This window comes from Naegleria gruberi, assembly GCF_000004985.1.
Source record: "Naegleria gruberi genomic scaffold NAEGRscaffold_12, whole genome shotgun sequence".
Taxonomy (NCBI): domain Eukaryota; phylum Heterolobosea; class Eutetramitea; order Acrasida; family Naegleriidae; genus Naegleria; species Naegleria gruberi.
Genome location: NW_003163315.1, coordinates 19,917 through 38,262, shown reverse-complemented (window position 1 = coordinate 38,262; position 18,346 = coordinate 19,917). Strand labels below are relative to the sequence as shown.

Below are 18,346 nucleotides of genomic sequence, written 5' to 3'. Positions count from 1 at the left end.
GTATTCTCTGTTTGATGATGATTTACAAGTGTTCCATAACTACTTTGATGATAATTATTATTTAAGTTTCGGTCTCTGAATATAACACTCTACAAGGATAATTTTGCCTTTCACCAACAAATTGAATATTACTATCTGCTTGAAACCTTTGATTTATTCTCATCACACCCGAAAATTAAATTCCATGAGATGAGGAAGAAAATTATTTAAAAATATTCACAACCACAACAATGCCCTATTTTTGTGAGGGAACAATTTTGGAGAGTAAAATCTTCATCCATTCAAACTCGTGTGGAAAGGAAGAAAGTTTTTATAAGATCGCCTGGAATGGATTGACTCGTGGGGAAGCTATGGGAGACTTGTCTCTTGTAAGGGAACCACCTGGCTCTGTTCCTCCTAGCATGACTTCATTCACCTCTACTGATCCACTCTTAAATGAAGATTAATTCTCTTTTTTATCCCGATACTATTTTCATTAGTGGCTTAATTGTTTCTGTTCACCCACAACATGTTGTGCACCATTTTCATAATTGAATTTTCTCCTTCTCGAAGAATTTCATCAAAATCTAGATTTTGAAAGATTTGCAAAGTTTTCAGTTCGAAAATAGAAACAGTTGGAATTAATATAAGGTGGTAAATATTTTACTCATTAATGATCAATATTACTTTAATAATTTCTGATGGACAATTTACAGATTAATGATCAACTTCATTATCATCAAGAAGATTATGAATATTTTCTAAAAGTTTTGGATGTTCATAAGTTGGCAAGTAAATTAATGCCTGTTTTAAATTAGATCGAATTGAATGCAATTCATTTCTTCCACTGTAGTGATAGAGAAATCTTTCAATGTTTTCCAATAGTCTACTTATTGCAAAGCTTAAAAAGCTTGTGCTTCTGTGTGATTGTTCATACATACTATTAATGATGTGATCCATGTTTTGCAAAATAATACTCATGTTTTCTTCCACATTTTCCTCAAGTTCTGCAAGTAGTAAAAAGGCAAACACAGAATCACGAGGATTGCCACAGTCATAATCTCTTGGAATCAAAGATAGATTAACGAGAGCTCTGTATGTTTCAGTTTTCTTTCCTCTTCTAACCTTGTTAGATTTTTCAATATTCTCCATTAAGAGGAACCACAAACAGTAGAGAGTGTAGAAAGAAGGATCCTGAGTACTACCTTCACGTTCTTGTCTCACCTTTTTCACAAGTTCTAAAGTGTAGCCTTGTTTGAATTTCTCAGTTATTGTAAAGGTTGGCTCAGTTAATTGCCTCGATTTTTCAATAATGTTCCAAAATAATCCACTTTCCAGTGCTGAACATAAAACAGCAAACCAACCATCGTCACTATTATAGCTTGAAATACTTAATTCTAATTGTTTTTCTAAACGATTGCACATTGCTCCATCCATAATGTTCATCAGCTCAGCTCCTCTGTTTTGAATAATAGATGCAAACGTCTCAAAGACACTATAAATTTGACAGTATCCTCCTTCATGTAAATAAGCATATAGGAGTGAGTTGTCACCAAAATCCACAAGCAGGGTCACCATTCTCTCATCAAGAACCGAGCTACTTTTCCCAAATGCTTCAAAACCGTCTACAATATTCTGCAAATAAGTTTTGTCTGTTCCTTTCCTTATTTCCATATAATGGTCGAGAAAAGGATCCATAATAGTATTGGAAATAAATTCTCTTTGTTCATTACTGTCGAATATTTCACAATAATCTTTGAAGGTAGAATATTTGCTTTTGTATAGCTTAATTATGGAGTAATAGAGCTCGGAAATTGGTTGTTTTGGATTTTGCTCAAAGAAGGAAGAAATCTTCGAGCTGAAAAGCTTACACACATTATTGTCATTTTTCAACTTGAGAGCTCTAGCTAAGGAATTAAGCATCAAACCATCGATTTCAATCTCTGATCTATTCATGATAGTATTTGCCATAGAAACTATTGTACATTTTTTCAAAATATTTCCTGTACAAGTCAATTGATCATCAAATAGACAAGAAACAGAGTCACCATTCTTCAAATAGCAAGAATTGACCAGATTAAACACCTCTGTTACAATTTCATTTGGTTCAATATGAGTTTGAGTGTAATGTCTATCAAGCAAGTTTTCAGGAAGAGTGTCAACTAATGCTTTCAAGTAAAATCCCTGAATTTTCTCCCAAGTTGTTTTGTGTTCAATTAATCCGTCCCATTTCTCTGCACCACTCAAGTTGAGCAACTTGAGAGTCCAATAAACCATCAGAGAATGATTATTTGTCAATAATGTTTGATTGGTTGGAAATCTGGTCAATCTAATCATCATTTGAATCAAGTTTTCTCTCTTTTCTGCAACAATACCTTTAATTCTATTGTCTCTCTGAATAAATCTTTTAAGAGCATACGAAATTATCAAACCTCTATCTGTAGAATCAGCCAAATCTATCAAACTAAGACAATAATTAATAATTTCTTTCCACACTTGTTCATTCTTTGAAGGGAATAAGAAATAAGAACTGTTCATATTACTGTAATGAAGCTCACGTATAATTGCCATATCCAAAATTCTAAAATACTCCCCAACAATTCTTGCATCATATTTTACACTATTTAAAACTCCTTCTGATTGTTCTTCTCTTCCGAATCCCAATAATAACCATTTAGAAATTCTCGATAGGAAATTCAACTCCTTCACCTCTGTATAACACAAGTTGGCATAAATTTTCTCATCAAATCCCTTCAAACACTCAACAATTAACTCTCATTTGTAAAATTATCCTTGAAAATTTTCTTAATTTCTTGCAGTTTAGTCTCTGGACGAGAATTATTCCTCATATAATAGGAATGATGTTCGTTTTGTGTGTTGAGAATGTAGTGGTATTGATGTTGTGCCATTTTTTTTTGTGGTGATTTTCACTACGATCGTTGAAAGTTCATAAAGGTTCATGAACTATTGTAAAGCTTTCCGATAAAATATTACCGATTCATGGAACTATCACTGTTACAATAGTATGAACTTGTTGTGAACTTTATCATCTTATTTGGAACCAATTCGAAAGATAGTTATTGTTAACTCATCCTTCACCTAAGAAATACAGCTCGATATCCAATCTCTTGCATAGTATGGACAAGAATCAAAACTGAAAAAAGACTACAGCACCACAGGTTCCCAAGTTGTCTCCAACCTCAGTACTGATGTGGCTCGACGATGCTTAACTTCTCAAATCGGACGGGATGAGGTGCATTCATCGTGATATGGCCGTAGCCATTCAATGTCCTTAAATCTCAAATATAAAACTATTCAGATATGGAAATAGTGGCAATTATACAAAATATTACAAGTTGTAAAGTGCTAATAATTAGGATAACTTTGTTGGGATGTGAAAAATATCTATTTGATATTTATATATTGAAATATTCCTTATTTGCACTCAATAGTTCCGTAGCTATCTTTTTAGGTGTTCCAAAAAGATTGAGACTAATGTCTAATCTGGTCAACTGATTCATTTTAGTAATAAATTCGACACCTTCAAGATCTATATGACAATGAATAACGGTAAGATCTGTCAAGTAGCTCAGTTGACTAATAAATTCAACTCCCTGATTCTTAATACTATTATGACTAACGTCCAAACAAGTCAACTGGCTCAATTGACCAATGCATTTTGCTCCTTCTTCATCAAATCCAGTCGAACAAGCCCTAAGACATGTTAAATGTTTCATTTCTCCCACAAATTTAATTCCTTCATTTCCAATAAGATTTTGACTGACATCCAAATTAGTCAATTTTGTAAAGTTTGAAAGAAATGAAACTTGTGTAATATCATTCTGTCTCACAATGAGAGTTGTTAATTGATTCAAATCAACAAGATAAATAGATTTCTCTTTGATAAAATTCCGACTGATATTTAGATTGGTCAATTGGTTCATGTTACAAATAAGGAAAAGACCACAATAATCGATATTATTACAACTAATATCCAAAATTCTTAATTGTTTCATTCGGGTAAGATATTTGATTCCTTTTCTTTCAATTCGATTCTTTGAAATATTGAGATGGGTCAATTTGTCCAATTTTCCAAAAGATTTTCCCCAATTGACCAATTTATCAAAAATATAATTCTCACTAATATCCAAATATGTCAAATTCTTCAACTTTTCAATCCTCAGTTTCACTTTTTCACTTTTTCTCATCACTTTACAACTTGTAATATTTTGTAGAAAGTCACCTTTCAATTTCTTATCATTTCCACATGTCACTGAAAATTTCAGTCGTTCTTTTATGAAAGCATACCACTGTTTCGAAACTAAACCGAACGAAAATATTTGAAATTTGTAATCCTTCTCGAGAAATGATAAAATTTCCCATAAAACGTCATTTGAAAAATGTGAATATTCCTTGCTTTCATGTTTACCCATTTTTTTTGAAACTCATGATTTGTAATGGAAACTTGTCTATTGTTCAATGTTCCTTTATTCAATTTATTACAAAAAATTTAACAAGACCAAATATAGAAATATTATAAATATTTAATTCAATACTTAATGTTATTAATTAATTATTCATCACCCTCCCATTTAATGTCTTCCAAACAAGTTATCGAATTATCAATTAAATGCAAGTAAGGTAGGACGACAACTTTCTCATTCTCATTTACTTGAATGAGACGAGGATTCGATCTATTGAAATGTCTCTCCTGTTCTTCAGTGTTGATGAATAATGGGACGAAATGGACCTTGGCAATCGATTGGACGAGTTGGATTTCTCTAAATTGATTTCCACTTTCGAATAATTGATTCGTTTCGAGACTTGTTGGAGAAATGAGTTTCAGTTGCTTTTCAATGCAAAGTAATTCTTGAATACCAACTGAGGGACCTACTGGACAAACTAATCTACCATTCGGTTTCAATAATTTGTACAAGTGTTGTGGAAGAATTGGACAAGCAGCTCCCATGTGAATTAAATCGAAAAGTGGAATATTTTCATTATTCGAAAGTTGATCCTCCAAATGGAAACTTTCATTAAAGAGATTTCTAATGGAATCTTGATCATATCCATTTCCAACCTTAAAAATCAATCGAATTGGATAAGTTTCGTCCAAAAATTTCTTTGAACTTTCGTCTCGTTCAACATTTTCTCTTCCCAATTCAACCAAATCTGAAATATGATCAATTGCTAAAATCCTTCCCTTCTTTCCATGATATTCCAATAAATGACAAAGAGCTGCACTGATAAATCCACTTCCACTTCCAATATCCAAACATGAAATTTCGTCTGCTTTCGAATTTTCCAAACTAATCGAATCTTTCAAAGCATTTAAACAAGTGACATGCATGTGAGGTGCTGAAATTGTGGCATTACAACGAAGAGGCATGGCAGAATCTGCATATGGTTTCAATAATTGAAAATCTTCATTGGAAAGTTTCGAATCTGTTGCATATTTCTTACGATCGACAGTTTCGAATAGAAACTTGATGCAATGATTAAATTCCATTGGCATATTTGTTGATAAATATTCTAATAATTCTGCATGGGTGGATAATTGATTTCTTTCTTCAGAATTAGGTGACTTTCGTCTAGATTTCGGAGTAAAATGTTTCCACAACCTGAAACCTGATCCGAGAAGAAACAGTGCCAAGACAGAAGAAGCTAATTGTTTAGGTGTTGAAAGTTTTGAAATCCATTCATAAAAATCCGAAAGCAAAGTTGTCATTTTTTTTAATTATTCGAAAGCAATTTCCATGTTCTTTCCAATATAAGAATCTATTCACTGGGAACTAGATTACAATATTCAGAAAAGATCTAATTTTGATTTTAATTTATTTAATATTTTAAAAAAAATGAAAGAACATGTTGTGATTATTCTTGATGATAAAGTGGACGAAAGTGGACTAATTTGTGGACTTAACAGGAAATTGAATGAAAAATTGAAATTATTTGTTAGCAATTCTTTTTGTAGTGAAATGCATCAAAGTTAGTGTTTGAATTTCATCTATTTATTCGAAAATTAATTAATTAAATTATTCGAAACAGTAATTTTGGTCGGAGATAAAAAAAGTGGCAAGATAAGACTACTTGAAAGATTAAACACGAATCGATATATGACACCTGATACGAAATACGATAATCCATTGCCCATGACCAGTAAAACAATTTTTTACAAGCATGATTTCGTTTGTGGTATTCTGACGAAAGTGTAAGTTTCGAATAGATTTGAATCAGTGTTAGTAGAATTCGAGTTCAGGAGCTCCTTTTATGGACCTTCTAATATTCCAGATGTTTATTTTAAAAAAGTTAGAGGAATAATTATTTGTTATGACATTTCGAATAGATCAAGTTTTGAGAATGTGGAAAGGTGGATTGAAATTTCGAAATTAAATCCAAAAGTGGAATGTGAAATAATTCTAGTTGGAACCAAATCAGATTCGCCTTCACGTCAAGTTTCGTACGAAGAAGGTCTGGAATTATCGACGAAACATGAACTGAAACTCTTTTTCGAAACTTCTTCCAAAACAGGTGAAAATGTCAATGAAATGTTTTATGAATTATTGAAGTTATTGGCGAGATTTAATTCATTAAATACGGATTCGAATGTGAAAATTCCAAAAGAAGAAATCAATGGAAAATCATGTAATATTATTTAAGATTCGAATTGTGATAAATCCAAAAATTTTCAAACTCTCCCAAGCAAACTTTCACATCTTGTAGTGCAAAGTAAAGCTCACCATTGTTTAATGGTTAGTTTACTGTTTTGCTGTTTTCTCCACCATTCCACTTTTTCGATCTTTCATCTTGATACATATTCACATTCACTTATCGTGCTACCTACAGCTGAAATACTACCTTATTTTCTCCTAGTAATTATCGAGAATGAGTTGTTCTAAAACAAATAATGATTTTTGTCTTGAAGGAGCAATCATATGTGACTGAATGTATTAGTTGATATGGTAGAACACTTAGTAAATATAATATTATAGTTTAATATTGTATTAATCTCTTTAAAATTACATGGTTTCTCTCAAAAAGGAAATTAAAAACCGTTACAAAAGTTGTGAAAAATTTTGTCTAAAGTGGATGATAATCATCATCTTCAAAATTGACGACAGGAAAAGGTAGGAAGGGAAGGTAGGGAAGTGACTCTCTAAATATTTACAGTAAAAGAGAAAGCGGACGAATCGTTTCTAAAAATCCATTACAATCACATAATGGAAACTCAACTAATCAACATAAGAAGCAACCAACTCACAGTATAATGCAACACTGTGGAGCCATCGACTGCTGAATGGGCGTGCCACTAAATTGCACCTTCCAACAATGATTTGGGCTTTCTCTCCTAACCCACAAAACTTCCTCCTCCTCAAACATTTTCACATCTTCACTTTCCAACACTTGATTTCGTCCACTCTTTCCACAATTCTCAAGACAACCCTCCCTTCTCCCATTCTGATTCATCAAATAACCATTTTCCACATTATTTTTGTAAATATAATTGAAAACAAAGGCAACTTCCAAGTTGGAAAAGATAAATTCTCTTCTAAATTCAAAATCCACCAAATTATTATACTTTCCTCGATTGCTTTTCATTAATCGAGGAATGAATATGCTAATATATGTTTGTGGAGTGATTTCCTTGTCGTATTTGGATTGTAATTCATTGATTCCTTTTTCAATTTCGTGAGGAGAAAGAAGGGAGCCGAAACCTATCCAATCATGACGTTTGCAACATTCGTTTAGTTTGGAGGCGCATTGATAGGAAGCTATGTGATCCCTTTCTGATAATTTCTCTGTTGTTGTTGATGATGATGATGAAGATTTAGACGAAAGTGATTTAGAAAGTGGTTCATAGTAAGAGTTTGAAGTTGAAATTAAAGGTTCGTATAAAGTTGATAATGTCGTGGCAGAATTACTGCCATCAGAATGACGAAATAGAGAAGTCATGTTGTTTCGAATAATATTTCTTCTTCCTCTTATCCGAAAGTAAACTATTATATTTCAAAGAAGAAACTCGCACTAGCCACAGTAGCAAGATATAACGTTCGTTGTGATGAAACTTTTTTTAAAAATGATTATTTTCTGTTTCAGTTACAAGTCACTAGTTTCGGATAGAGTTGACTCGGGTCATACTAAAAGAGATCAAATGTCAACCGAAGAAATTAGGAAAGTTGGTCTCTGATTAATAACACTCCAATTATTTCATTGCTCTTACTTTCACAAAGTTACTTTCCAATAACTTTGTTATTTAAAGATTATCAACAGAATTAACATCAAACGATCTTCAATGCACTCTTCTTCGTCCTATCATTTACCTTCATTGAATTCTGAAGTTTAGGATAATTTGTGTGAATAAATTTTTATTCGAAATTATATATTTTTTAACGGCTACTGGTTGAATGAAATAGTGAGAAATTAAATTTTGTAAAATTTATTATTAATAAGGATTCGAATTGTTTTTTTGAAAATTTTTAATTTCCTTAATTCTAATCTTTTAAAAATGTTAAATTTCACAATTGAATATATTATCCAGACATTTTTGGTTAATTGACTGGTTAGAAAATTCTTAAAATTTATCATTTCTATAAATGTTAATTTTCCATTCCCAATTTTTTTCAACTTTCCAATAAAAATTTGAAATTATTCCAAAACTAAACTAAACTAAAAAAAATTCAAAAATGGTCGATCTTCACAGAGCAATCAACACCACCAAATCAGGTCTCAACCACGTCAAATACGAACAAGGTGTAAGCAGTGAAAAGTTTATCCCACAACCCTTCTCTGCCAACCATCAACATTCCATCAATGACCGAATCTTGATGAAACTATTAGAATTATGGAGTGAGGTACAATCTTTCGTCCAACATTTCAATTCCACATTAGAAGAGCATCACAGAAAGGTTGTTGAGAAGGAAGTTCTCAAATGTGAATATTTGGCTTCGATTCTAGATGAAGTATTCGAATATGTGTTGAGTCAGGAAGAAATACATTCGAATAAGGTAATTAGTGGAAAGGCAAATTTCAATATGATTAAACAAGTGGTTGCTGATTTGAATTTGATGGATTTGAAACAACTTGTGCATCGAGTTGATAATTTGGGAAAGGATGTTGATAAGGGAAAGGAAAAGATTGACTTGTTAATTAATGAATTGTCAATATTCAATTCTGTATTGTAAATAAATCTAGATGAAATTTGATTTTTATAAACAAGAGTTTTCTTTTTGTAACTTGGTACTGGATAGTATCAGTTTCGTTTAGTTTCGAATAATTGGTGAAGAGTTGGAAAGGAAGAAATCATAAAAGATGTATTGAAATTTATTGTTGTAATAACTCGCTAATGGTAAAAACTCTTGTTCTCTGAATTTTCTTGTTGTTAGGAATCTTGATACTTGGTGGTGTATCTTCCTTTGCTAATCTCACTCGACTATTTGCGCACTCAAAAATTGCTGTTTCATTATGATAATGTTGAGTTTGATCAAATGATTGAAGTTTTGGCTTTTCAGATTCCACATGAATGCTGACAGCTCTCAATTCTGCAGCACTTGATAGAATTTTAGGAGAAGGTAATTTTGGTGTTGGTGGAGTTGATGATGTTGGAGGTGATGTCTTGTTGAATTTGAGAAGTTGATTGGTGGTTTTGAGAGAGGAGTAAGAACTCGAACTATGGGGAGAATTGGAGAATGGTTGTTGATGTATTTGTGTTGTTTGTTGCTCTTTTTCGATATTCCAATGAAAGATTGGAAAATTCTTCTCGGAAGGTGTTGTTTCGAAAGGATTCGAATAATTGTTGGATGAGGAATGAACAGTGCCTGGTTGTCTGTATTCCATTTTGAAAACTCTATCAGTGGGACAATTGGGAACAGAAGATGAGTAGAAGGAAACATTCACAAAATCAAGTTTTTGTTTCCTTTTCTTCTTGATTCCAACAACTGTTGCAACTGGTTCGTGCGTGCTGGTGCTGCTTGGAGTTGTTGCAAGGTTTAGTTTTATTGGTTTGTTGTTTCATTTCTTCAAGAATGATTGAAGTAAACATGTTTGTTTAAAGGTAATAAATACAAATCCAATGACAATATTTTGATAAGAATTCCTAATACAGGTCATACTATATTGGAACGGGTTCTTAATTAAATTCTATGAAGAGACCCGATTTGAAAATTTTCCATATTTAAAAGATATAATTGAAACTTTGTCAATTAGAAAAAGCTCATCAAGGACTTATCAGTTTGTGAGGCAAGTATGGCTAATGACGAATTGAGAGTTTCCATTTTAACTCGAATATTACCACTCTAACAAATCTTTACTCTAACGTGCGGATGAAAAAGATATTTGTACTCATTACTTTTAAGCATTTGCAAATAGTGCAAGGCACATGTATAGAGAAAGGGACTTTTTAGAATTGATTTCTTGAACTCTCCCTTCTTTTCTTTTGTGCAAGTTCCTTTTCCTTCTCGTAGGCAAGTTGCATCCAATAACTTGCTTTTGCTACGAGTTGTTTTCCAACAGTACTTCCACAAAATAATTGGTGCCAATCTGGTTCATCGCTATGGTACTTGTTCTTTTGGTGAGAGATCGTGTTGGCCATAATTGAATTGAGCCGTTCATTGAAGAATCTATCATTGAATGTAAATTCTACTTGTGTTGTTGACTCGAATACTCTCTTTTTAGATTTCCAATACTCGTTCCATTTTTGATACGTGTTATCAAAATCAAGCTTCCACATGACTGTGTCCTTTGGCGTTTCAACAATTAATTCAGGATCAATCTCTACTGGCTTTTTAAATTCAATTTTCTGATAGGCATGTACAACCTTATTTAACATTAAATTTTCAAATATTGTAATGTTTGCATCAGTTGGTGCCCATTTTGAAACCTTTACCGACTTCCATTGTTGATACCAGTATGGAACTGGTAAAGCTCGTGCTCTTTCAATGAGTTTGTTAAAATCCTGCTCAAAGCCCTTCATAGCATCTATAGAATGGGAATATGCTTTGGCTAGATCAACCTTTAATTTGATATCGTCAGAGTCTCTGGCAATAGTATTAAAGTAGAAAAGGAGACCTGTATGAGTATGTTTTTGAATAAAACATTTTACATGTTCCCTGATAATATCACAAGGTTGTAACTTGGTAACAGGTTGAATAGATTGTGAGGTTGCTCCACTGGATTGCTTCCCTTCATCGTAATCAATTGGTTTTGGATGCTTATCGAATAATTTCAAAATTTCCATATCAAAAACAACTTCATAAGCATCACCATCTAAAGAATTGAGTCAATTTGAAAAATTCAAAATAAAAACATACCTAAATCACCTCCTGCTAGATATTGATGAGGAGATTTCTCTTTGAAAACCTTTGGGAATACAATGACATTAGATCTAGATGCTAGAAATTCATTACATGGATCTTTTCTCAATTTCAACTTGGCAATATCTCCTTCGTAAGCAAGTGGATGTCTATAGACAATCACCTCTTTCAATTTGTAATAATCCCTCATTAATTGCTCTTGCAATTTGAGGCAGGGAATATAAACCTCATCCGCATTTAGCTCACCACTCTCATCTATGACTCCCATCAGAGTTACTGAGAATTTTGATTTCATCTTGAGACACAGCTTGTTATCAATCATGGATTGAAATCTTGCCTTGATTCTCTTCTTAATGTACTTGTAAACAAATGGATTTTCCATTCCAAATCCTGCCAAGAGTAAATTCTTGATTGTCCTATAAACGGAATCTCCATTATCGAAAACTTCATTCGAAAGGAGAGAGTTGTAGAGGAATTTTGTATCTAGAATATTGGATTCACTCTTGATGTACTCATCCAACATTTTAACGAAAAGTTGTTGCATGGCCTCCTTATTAGTTGTTCTTCTAAGCATACATGACATGAATGTTCTATTAATGGATCCTCCTTGAATTCTAGAAACATTTAAAACATCAAAATGTCTATAAACTTCCGAATTTCCCATAAATTTGATCATTGAAGGTCTTGCCACGCATTTTACAGTATCTGGAAAGCCATGCCTCGTTTGAAGTTCCTTCCAATATTCATCGGGAATAGACTGAAAGACGCCCTTCATTCCCAATGCTCTGAATTGCATTGCAACAATTTCCTCAATTTTACAATCCATAAATACTGCTTCAGTTGTGTTTTTCCTTGTTTCAAAATAAGGTGTGCAAATTGTATTTCTCAAAATATCTTGAAAGTAATCCTCATGCATGAAGCCTGCACCATCTTTTCAAGTAAGAATTATTGAATTTCATGAAATAAAAAACATACCAACACCTGGATAATCCTCTTCATCGTACAGAACCCATAATTCTTCCTTTTTCAACTCGACTAAACTCTGAAAACTTTTTCCTAATGCAAGAGCAATACGACTGAAAGCTTTCCTTGGTCCAGCTTTGGCACACTCACTAAAATCTCCCAGCAGGTCATGTATTTTAGCAAAATTCAATCGAGTGTCAATGAACAGAGCTGTATGCCCATTAATACCAGAATTACTTGTACCAAAGAATTTGTACTCGATAGAGGAATGCTTAAATCCATCTATAGAAGCTTTTTCAATTAAAACTCGTTTTTCCTCATGATCCCAATCATCTTCAGAAAAGATGACAAACATCATGGCTCGTCCTAAATCCAAACTCATTAACAATCTTGCTAATCTAGAGTAGGAGTAATATATTGATTTCCCTGTTCCTTCAGTAATGTTTGTCAAAGAACCATCGCTGACTTGCTTGAAAATTGGCTTGGAATCTTTCAATGTAAAATATCCCACTGAGGGGTAATATTCTCCAAATAAATCTTTAATTCCCAGCCTTGAAATTTCCTCGGGATTGATTAGATGACGAAGGTACTTCTCTTTGGTACTTGATGAAAAAGATCTTCCAAGCTTTGAATTAAAGACCTTGCTTATAGCTTCTTCCACTATTGAATCGTCGATAGTTAATAAATCCTCTGCTATAGTAATACTTTCTAGAGAGTCTGATAGTATCATGAAATTGGTGTTAGAGTATTGAGGGGTTTGCATTTTGAGATTTTCCTCCTTCTGAACAGTATTGTTGTTGTTAAATACTGATGAGTGACCATTGCTTTCTGGAGATGGTGTCAGTGGGTTGGCATTTGAGATGAAAGGTTGTTCTGACAACTCTTTCTGAATTTCAAATAAATTCTTTTGAAAGTTTATCATATTGATGTCTTTCTTTTGTTTTTTTGATGTCTCGTATTTTGAAGAGCTAGATTTGAAATTTTCAAAACTTCTCTTATTTTGTAAAGATGAAGGAGAAGGTTGAGTGGTTTGGGGAGGTTGAACTGTTTGACCATCTCGAGTTATTGTTGGTCTATTAAAAAAATTAATATTGTAACGATGATTTTGTTTTTCCCTTGCCAACTTTGGAACTGTAGTTGTTATATCCTTTTTTGTTTCTGGTTTTGGAATTTTACGTTCTGGAATAACAAACTTTACATGTTTTGTTACTGTTCCTTCATTTGTTTTTGATGAGCTAGTTGACTGTGATGGTTGAATGTTTTTACATTGAGGGGAAAGTATTGAATGAGTTCTAGTGTGAAAAGAACTTTTTACACTTTCAATACTTTTTTGTTGTTGATTTTCAGAATCTTGATTATTTACATTCTTGTTTGTGTTGGTGATTTGATTGGATAATTTACAGGATGCAGATGTTGATGATTTGGAAGAACAGTATGGAGATGAAGATAATGGTGAACTCCTTGCCATTAAACTTGGATAAACCTTCGATTGGCTAGGTGTCATCCTCTGTCCCGAATTTTCCGATATAGATGCTGTGGCAGCATTAGAAAAATCACCAAAATTCCCTGTTTTTTTAATCAAACTTTCTTGTTTCCTCATCATACTCCGATCAAAATAATAATAATAATTAACAATAATTTCTGTGATGATGGTTAATTCCTATATATGAAAAATAAGAAAAATCCTCTCGTTAGTGTGTTGGTTATTGATGTTGCTGTTATTGTTCGGTTTGATTTTCGTGTGTGAGGATTTTTCATGAAGACGTTCTGGAGTAATTTTTTTCAATTTGTTTTAATAAATTCCGAATTGGTTTCCCGCCAATTCAATACTGTTTTAATATTCTTTTTAATATTTCAATTCATGCAATATATTATCTGTTCAAAACAAGCAAGAAGATGGAAATCTAACATTCCCTCCAAACCATTTCGCCACTACTCATTCTTATATTCTCAACCAATCCAATTTTTTCAATTATTATTATCCTCAACTAACCCTCCGATCCATTCCATCTCAATATAGCCACCAAAAACCACTCTTTGATAACCACCAATTTACTGAATAAGAATCCCCCAATCAATATCTTACTTATTTTCATCAATGGTTCTTCTTTTCTGTTCAAACGATTCTTCCTCAACAATTCGGCGCCAATTATTTCATGAATCTCTCTATTGAAAGCATCATTTCTCATTCCCATCTTCATATATTAACAACTCCTTAGCCGTGTTTGTTATATTACTTGTTGTTATTGTGAATTTCTCTTATTTGAATGAAGATTTTCTTTTTGATGAAGGAAAATTCTCTCGGGACTTGAAACTCTTCAAGAAAAAAATACAACAACAACAACAATATTAAGAGAAGGGTTTTTTCTAGTGTTATATTAATATCAAATTCTATTTACCCTTTGATTGTCATCATCATCATTAAATATTTATTTAAATAATATATCAATATAGTATAAATATTAAATATAAGAAAATGGTATTTACTCCATTTGAATCACTTATTGGAGGCTTATTAATTGGTGCATCTGTTGGAGCCTATGCCTATCTTCAAGGAAGAATATCAGGCATGTCGGGTATTGTTGGTGGTGTTGTGAGAGGATGTTTTGATGGAACAGCCAAAGCTACAACTCATCATCATACCGAATGGATTCACAAGATTTTGTATCTTTGTGGTCTGATAGTGGCCGGATTGTTTGCCTTCTCCTTGAATTTAGCTCCTAATAATTTCATGAAAATTTCGAGTGCCTTCTCCTTGTTATCATCACCATCAACTGTTGGACTCTATTTATTGGCTGGATTGTTTGTTGGATTTGGAACACAACTTGGTTCTGGTTGCACATCTGGACACATGATTTGTGGTTTGGCTCGTTTGTCCAAGAGAAGTTTTGTGGCCACAATGGTTTTCTGTGGTGTGACCATGATGATGGTTTTGTTTGGTGGAAGTGCCGATTATGTTTCTAGAAATATTGTCAATGTTGGAGTGGATACATCATTATTGCCATTCGTTCAATATCCAACAACTTCACATGCTTTGACTTTATTGTCCTTGTTGGCTATGATTCTCTCTGCCTATGCTTTGATAATTATGAATATTTGGAATTTAAGTGAACCAACCAAACAAAAATTGGACTATTATCTTCCATTTATGCACGGATTTGTATTTGGACTTGGATTGGCACTTAGTGGAATGACTAATCCATTGAAAGTTCTTGGATTCTTTGATTTTGGTGGAAACAATTATGATCCTTCACTTGTTTGTGTTGCTTTGGGAGCTATTCTTCCAAACCTGTATGTATTCAACATGTACGTTGTACCAAGTGCCTCTCGTTCTGAACTCACTTGTATGGGTTGTAAGCAACATATCCCAACATCTACTGTTGTTGATTGGAAACTTGTTACTGGTGCAGCTCTCTTTGGTATTGGTTGGGGACTTGTTGGTGTTTGTCCAGGTCCATTTGTTACTAACCTAGGTGCATTCAATCCACTCTTCTTATTCTATGGAGTTGGCTTCATTGGAGGACTCGCTTTGAAAGACAAGATTATTGGATAACATGTAAACTAATGCAATTCATACTACTACTACCTAGTATGAATGTCATCACTTCTAAATTTCTAGGTCAATAATAAAATATGAGAGATTATTATTGAACAATACACGAAAACTGCCTCTACTATTCAATTCTTCCATTTCAGAATTTTTAAATCTCACATGGCAAGTGGAGGAATTATTATTCTCAAATATTCTCACAATTATCACATTTCAACACGAGAAATATTAATTTGCAATTCAGCAACCCTTCATTAAATTCCATTTTTGTAAGTATTATGCAGTATTGGGAGAGAAACTGAAGGGGCTTGAAGAAAATGCCGCCAATATGTGTAATCCTCAGGAATGGAATGGAAACTAATTTGGAAGAGTTTCGTATTGAAAGTATGAGAAAATCTTCAAAAAAAAAGTCAATCATGATTTCTTCCATTAAAAAGAAGGTTGCACTACTTAAATTGAGATCCATTCAAGAGAGTAATGCCAGTGGAAGTGATCATGAAACTTTTTATCAAATTCGAAACCAGCGGTCTCCCCGAAGAAGAGAAATTTCGAATAATAATTTAACAACTTTACACTCGGCCGAATCATTCAACAGCGTTGAAGGAAGTGTTGCATCTGGTGATTGTTGTAGTGGAAATTCACATAGTAGTATTGGAAACCTTTCTCCTGTTCAATTAATGCCAATGAGTCCAAGGTTTCTTGGTCAACTTTCGCCAACACTTTCTCCAAGATTTTCTACGGGGATTCCTTCACCTAGACTTTCAGTGCAATCGAGTGCATTGCAAGTGTATCAGAGTCATATTAGATTTATTTTCCTTGCTAGTGGAGAATCTGGACGAAAGACCTTGTCGAAACTTATTCGATACAATTTGGAGCCTGAAGTTATTGAAAAACAAGCATTTGATTTAAATCAAAGTTATTCTACATTATATTTCTTTTTCAGCAATACAATAATTTTGTTAGAACAATTCTACCAAATGTTATTCGAATTGAAATTTCCAAATCAGTGCATTAATGAACTTCCACCAATTTTGGCCAATGTTGAACCACAAATAATTCAGGAAATTTTGAAAGATTTAAAGGAAATTGAGGATATTCCAATGGATAGAGAATTTTCAGTGGATCAAGTGAACAAACTTTCGAATAACATTCCAATGGCTTCGAATTGCAAAGTTGTTCTCAAACTAATCACAAAACAAGTTTACAATAATTTAATTTTATTCTTTGAAAGGCAAGATGTTAAATTATTAATCAGGAAATATCATGACCTGCTGCAAACTCAACAACATGGAACAATTTTTGATAGAATTGAAATTTTAAAATCAGTTTCACATGAAACTTTGTGTGAAATATTGGAGAAACCTTCGAATAGTTTTACGAAAGAGGAAGAAGAGTTGATTTTGAGATTATTCTTCATTTCTAGACAGAAATTGACAGGATGTTCACAATTTACACTTCAATTAGGACCTCACAAACTTTCTTTCTGTCTAGTTGCTGGTCAGAGAGCAGAACGAAAGAAATATCCTCGATATATGGAACAAGGTTTCGAATATGTCATTTTCTGCATGAATTTATCAGAATATAATAGAAACTTGTACGAAAATGATACAATTACTAGATTTAGAGATACAATCTACATGGCTCACGAATATTGCTGTCAAGATTGTAAGAAATATGGAAATATGAGTGTCATTCCAGTTTTCACACACTTAGATCAATTGATGAGACAAATTTATTATGGAAATGTGCCAAATTCAGCAAATGTTTGGATTCCAATGTGTGAAGAAATTGCAAAACTTCACAATTCAAGGAGATCTAATGTTATGGATTTTATCTTTTCGAGTTTGATTCCTGTTAAGGAAGTTTTGAACAAGTTGAAATATTTTGCATTTATTGTTGGTTATCCGAAAGAGGAATTTGAAATGAAACTTGAAAAGGAAAGAAGTGAAATGCAACTGTTTATTGAACCTCCTCCAGTTGAAATTAAGAAATCTTTGAGGATTAATGAGAATGTGAAACTTTCGTATTATGATTGGAGAGTTATTTCTCAATTTTTACAACCGAGAGAATTAATCAAATTATCAGAAACGTGCAAACCACTTCATCAATTAACTTCTGAAGATTATTATTGGCAACCTGCTGTCAAATCATCGTTTGGCATTGATACTGCAATTACAATTTGTGGAGATGGAGCCAATTTTTTACAAACGGAAGGATTTAAACAATTCATTCAATATTATCAAGAATGGGAACCACCATTGGAAGAAACTGATTCGGATAACTATATTTCTGATTGGAAGTGCTCATACAAGTGGTTCTATTTATTTGGTTGGAGTTGTGTAAAGATTCAAAAGTTGTTATATTCCATTGTATTGACAAAGAGTGTTGATGGCGTTGTGGACAAAGGTGAAATGGTTAACAATTGTAAGGTTGCCCTATCGTTGGACTTGAGTGATTGGAAATTGGCTGCACAAACAATTGAAAGATCCAATCTTTACAATAAATTTGTTTGAATTTTATTTAGGATTTGATAATTAAGCTTTAA

The 18,346-nt window shown here is 32.9% G+C and overlaps 10 protein-coding genes across 10 annotated transcripts; 4 read left to right on the top strand and 6 right to left on the bottom strand.

The window, feature by feature from the left end:
- Window positions 1-696: 696 nt before the first annotated feature.
- NAEGRDRAFT_64885 (uncharacterized protein) lies at window positions 697-2,517 on the bottom strand (the record flags this gene model as incomplete). The annotated part of the gene is made up of 1 exon (XM_002679609.1): window positions 697-2,517. The coding sequence occupies one exon, from the start codon at window positions 2,515-2,517 to the stop codon at window positions 697-699; it is 1,821 nt and encodes a 606-aa protein (XP_002679655.1).
- An 878-nt stretch (window positions 2,518-3,395) lies between these two features.
- NAEGRDRAFT_64884 (LRR_RI domain-containing protein) lies at window positions 3,396-4,412 on the bottom strand (the record flags this gene model as incomplete). The annotated part of the gene is made up of 1 exon (XM_002679608.1): window positions 3,396-4,412. One exon carries the CDS (start codon window positions 4,410-4,412, stop codon window positions 3,396-3,398), a length of 1,017 nt encoding a protein of 338 aa, XP_002679654.1.
- Window positions 4,413-5,101: 689 nt separating this feature from the next.
- Window positions 5,102-5,488, bottom strand: NAEGRDRAFT_31875 (uncharacterized protein; the record flags this gene model as incomplete). The annotated part of the gene is made up of 1 exon (XM_002679607.1): window positions 5,102-5,488. A coding segment is annotated over one exon (387 nt), but the record flags the coding sequence as incomplete, so codon positions are not given.
- Window positions 5,489-6,263: 775 nt separating this feature from the next.
- On the top strand, window positions 6,264-6,638 carry NAEGRDRAFT_31902 (rab family small GTPase; the record flags this gene model as incomplete). The annotated part of the gene is made up of 1 exon (XM_002679737.1): window positions 6,264-6,638. A coding segment is annotated over one exon (375 nt), but the record flags the coding sequence as incomplete, so codon positions are not given.
- Window positions 6,639-7,236: 598 nt separating this feature from the next.
- Window positions 7,237-7,932, bottom strand: NAEGRDRAFT_64882 (uncharacterized protein; the record flags this gene model as incomplete). The annotated part of the gene is made up of 1 exon (XM_002679606.1): window positions 7,237-7,932. One exon carries the CDS (start codon window positions 7,930-7,932, stop codon window positions 7,237-7,239), a length of 696 nt encoding a protein of 231 aa, XP_002679652.1.
- A 731-nt stretch (window positions 7,933-8,663) lies between these two features.
- On the top strand, window positions 8,664-9,161 carry NAEGRDRAFT_64881 (uncharacterized protein; the record flags this gene model as incomplete). The annotated part of the gene is made up of 1 exon (XM_002679736.1): window positions 8,664-9,161. One exon carries the CDS (start codon window positions 8,664-8,666, stop codon window positions 9,159-9,161), a length of 498 nt encoding a protein of 165 aa, XP_002679782.1.
- Window positions 9,162-9,300: 139 nt separating this feature from the next.
- Window positions 9,301-9,813, bottom strand: NAEGRDRAFT_64880 (uncharacterized protein; the record flags this gene model as incomplete). Its single annotated transcript, XM_002679605.1, has 1 exon — window positions 9,301-9,813. The coding sequence occupies one exon, from the start codon at window positions 9,811-9,813 to the stop codon at window positions 9,301-9,303; it is 513 nt and encodes a 170-aa protein (XP_002679651.1).
- A 562-nt stretch (window positions 9,814-10,375) lies between these two features.
- Window positions 10,376-13,854, bottom strand: NAEGRDRAFT_47340 (uncharacterized protein; the record flags this gene model as incomplete). Its single annotated transcript, XM_002679604.1, has 3 exons — window positions 10,376-11,241; window positions 11,295-12,218; window positions 12,270-13,854. The coding sequence occupies 3 exons, from the start codon at window positions 13,852-13,854 to the stop codon at window positions 10,376-10,378; spliced, it is 3,375 nt and encodes a 1,124-aa protein (XP_002679650.1).
- Window positions 13,855-14,820: 966 nt separating this feature from the next.
- On the top strand, window positions 14,821-15,804 carry NAEGRDRAFT_47339 (uncharacterized protein; the record flags this gene model as incomplete). The annotated part of the gene is made up of 1 exon (XM_002679735.1): window positions 14,821-15,804. The coding sequence occupies one exon, from the start codon at window positions 14,821-14,823 to the stop codon at window positions 15,802-15,804; it is 984 nt and encodes a 327-aa protein (XP_002679781.1).
- A 314-nt stretch (window positions 15,805-16,118) lies between these two features.
- On the top strand, window positions 16,119-18,314 carry NAEGRDRAFT_47338 (uncharacterized protein; the record flags this gene model as incomplete). Its single annotated transcript, XM_002679734.1, has 1 exon — window positions 16,119-18,314. One exon carries the CDS (start codon window positions 16,119-16,121, stop codon window positions 18,312-18,314), a length of 2,196 nt encoding a protein of 731 aa, XP_002679780.1.
- Window positions 18,315-18,346: the final 32 nt, after the last annotated feature.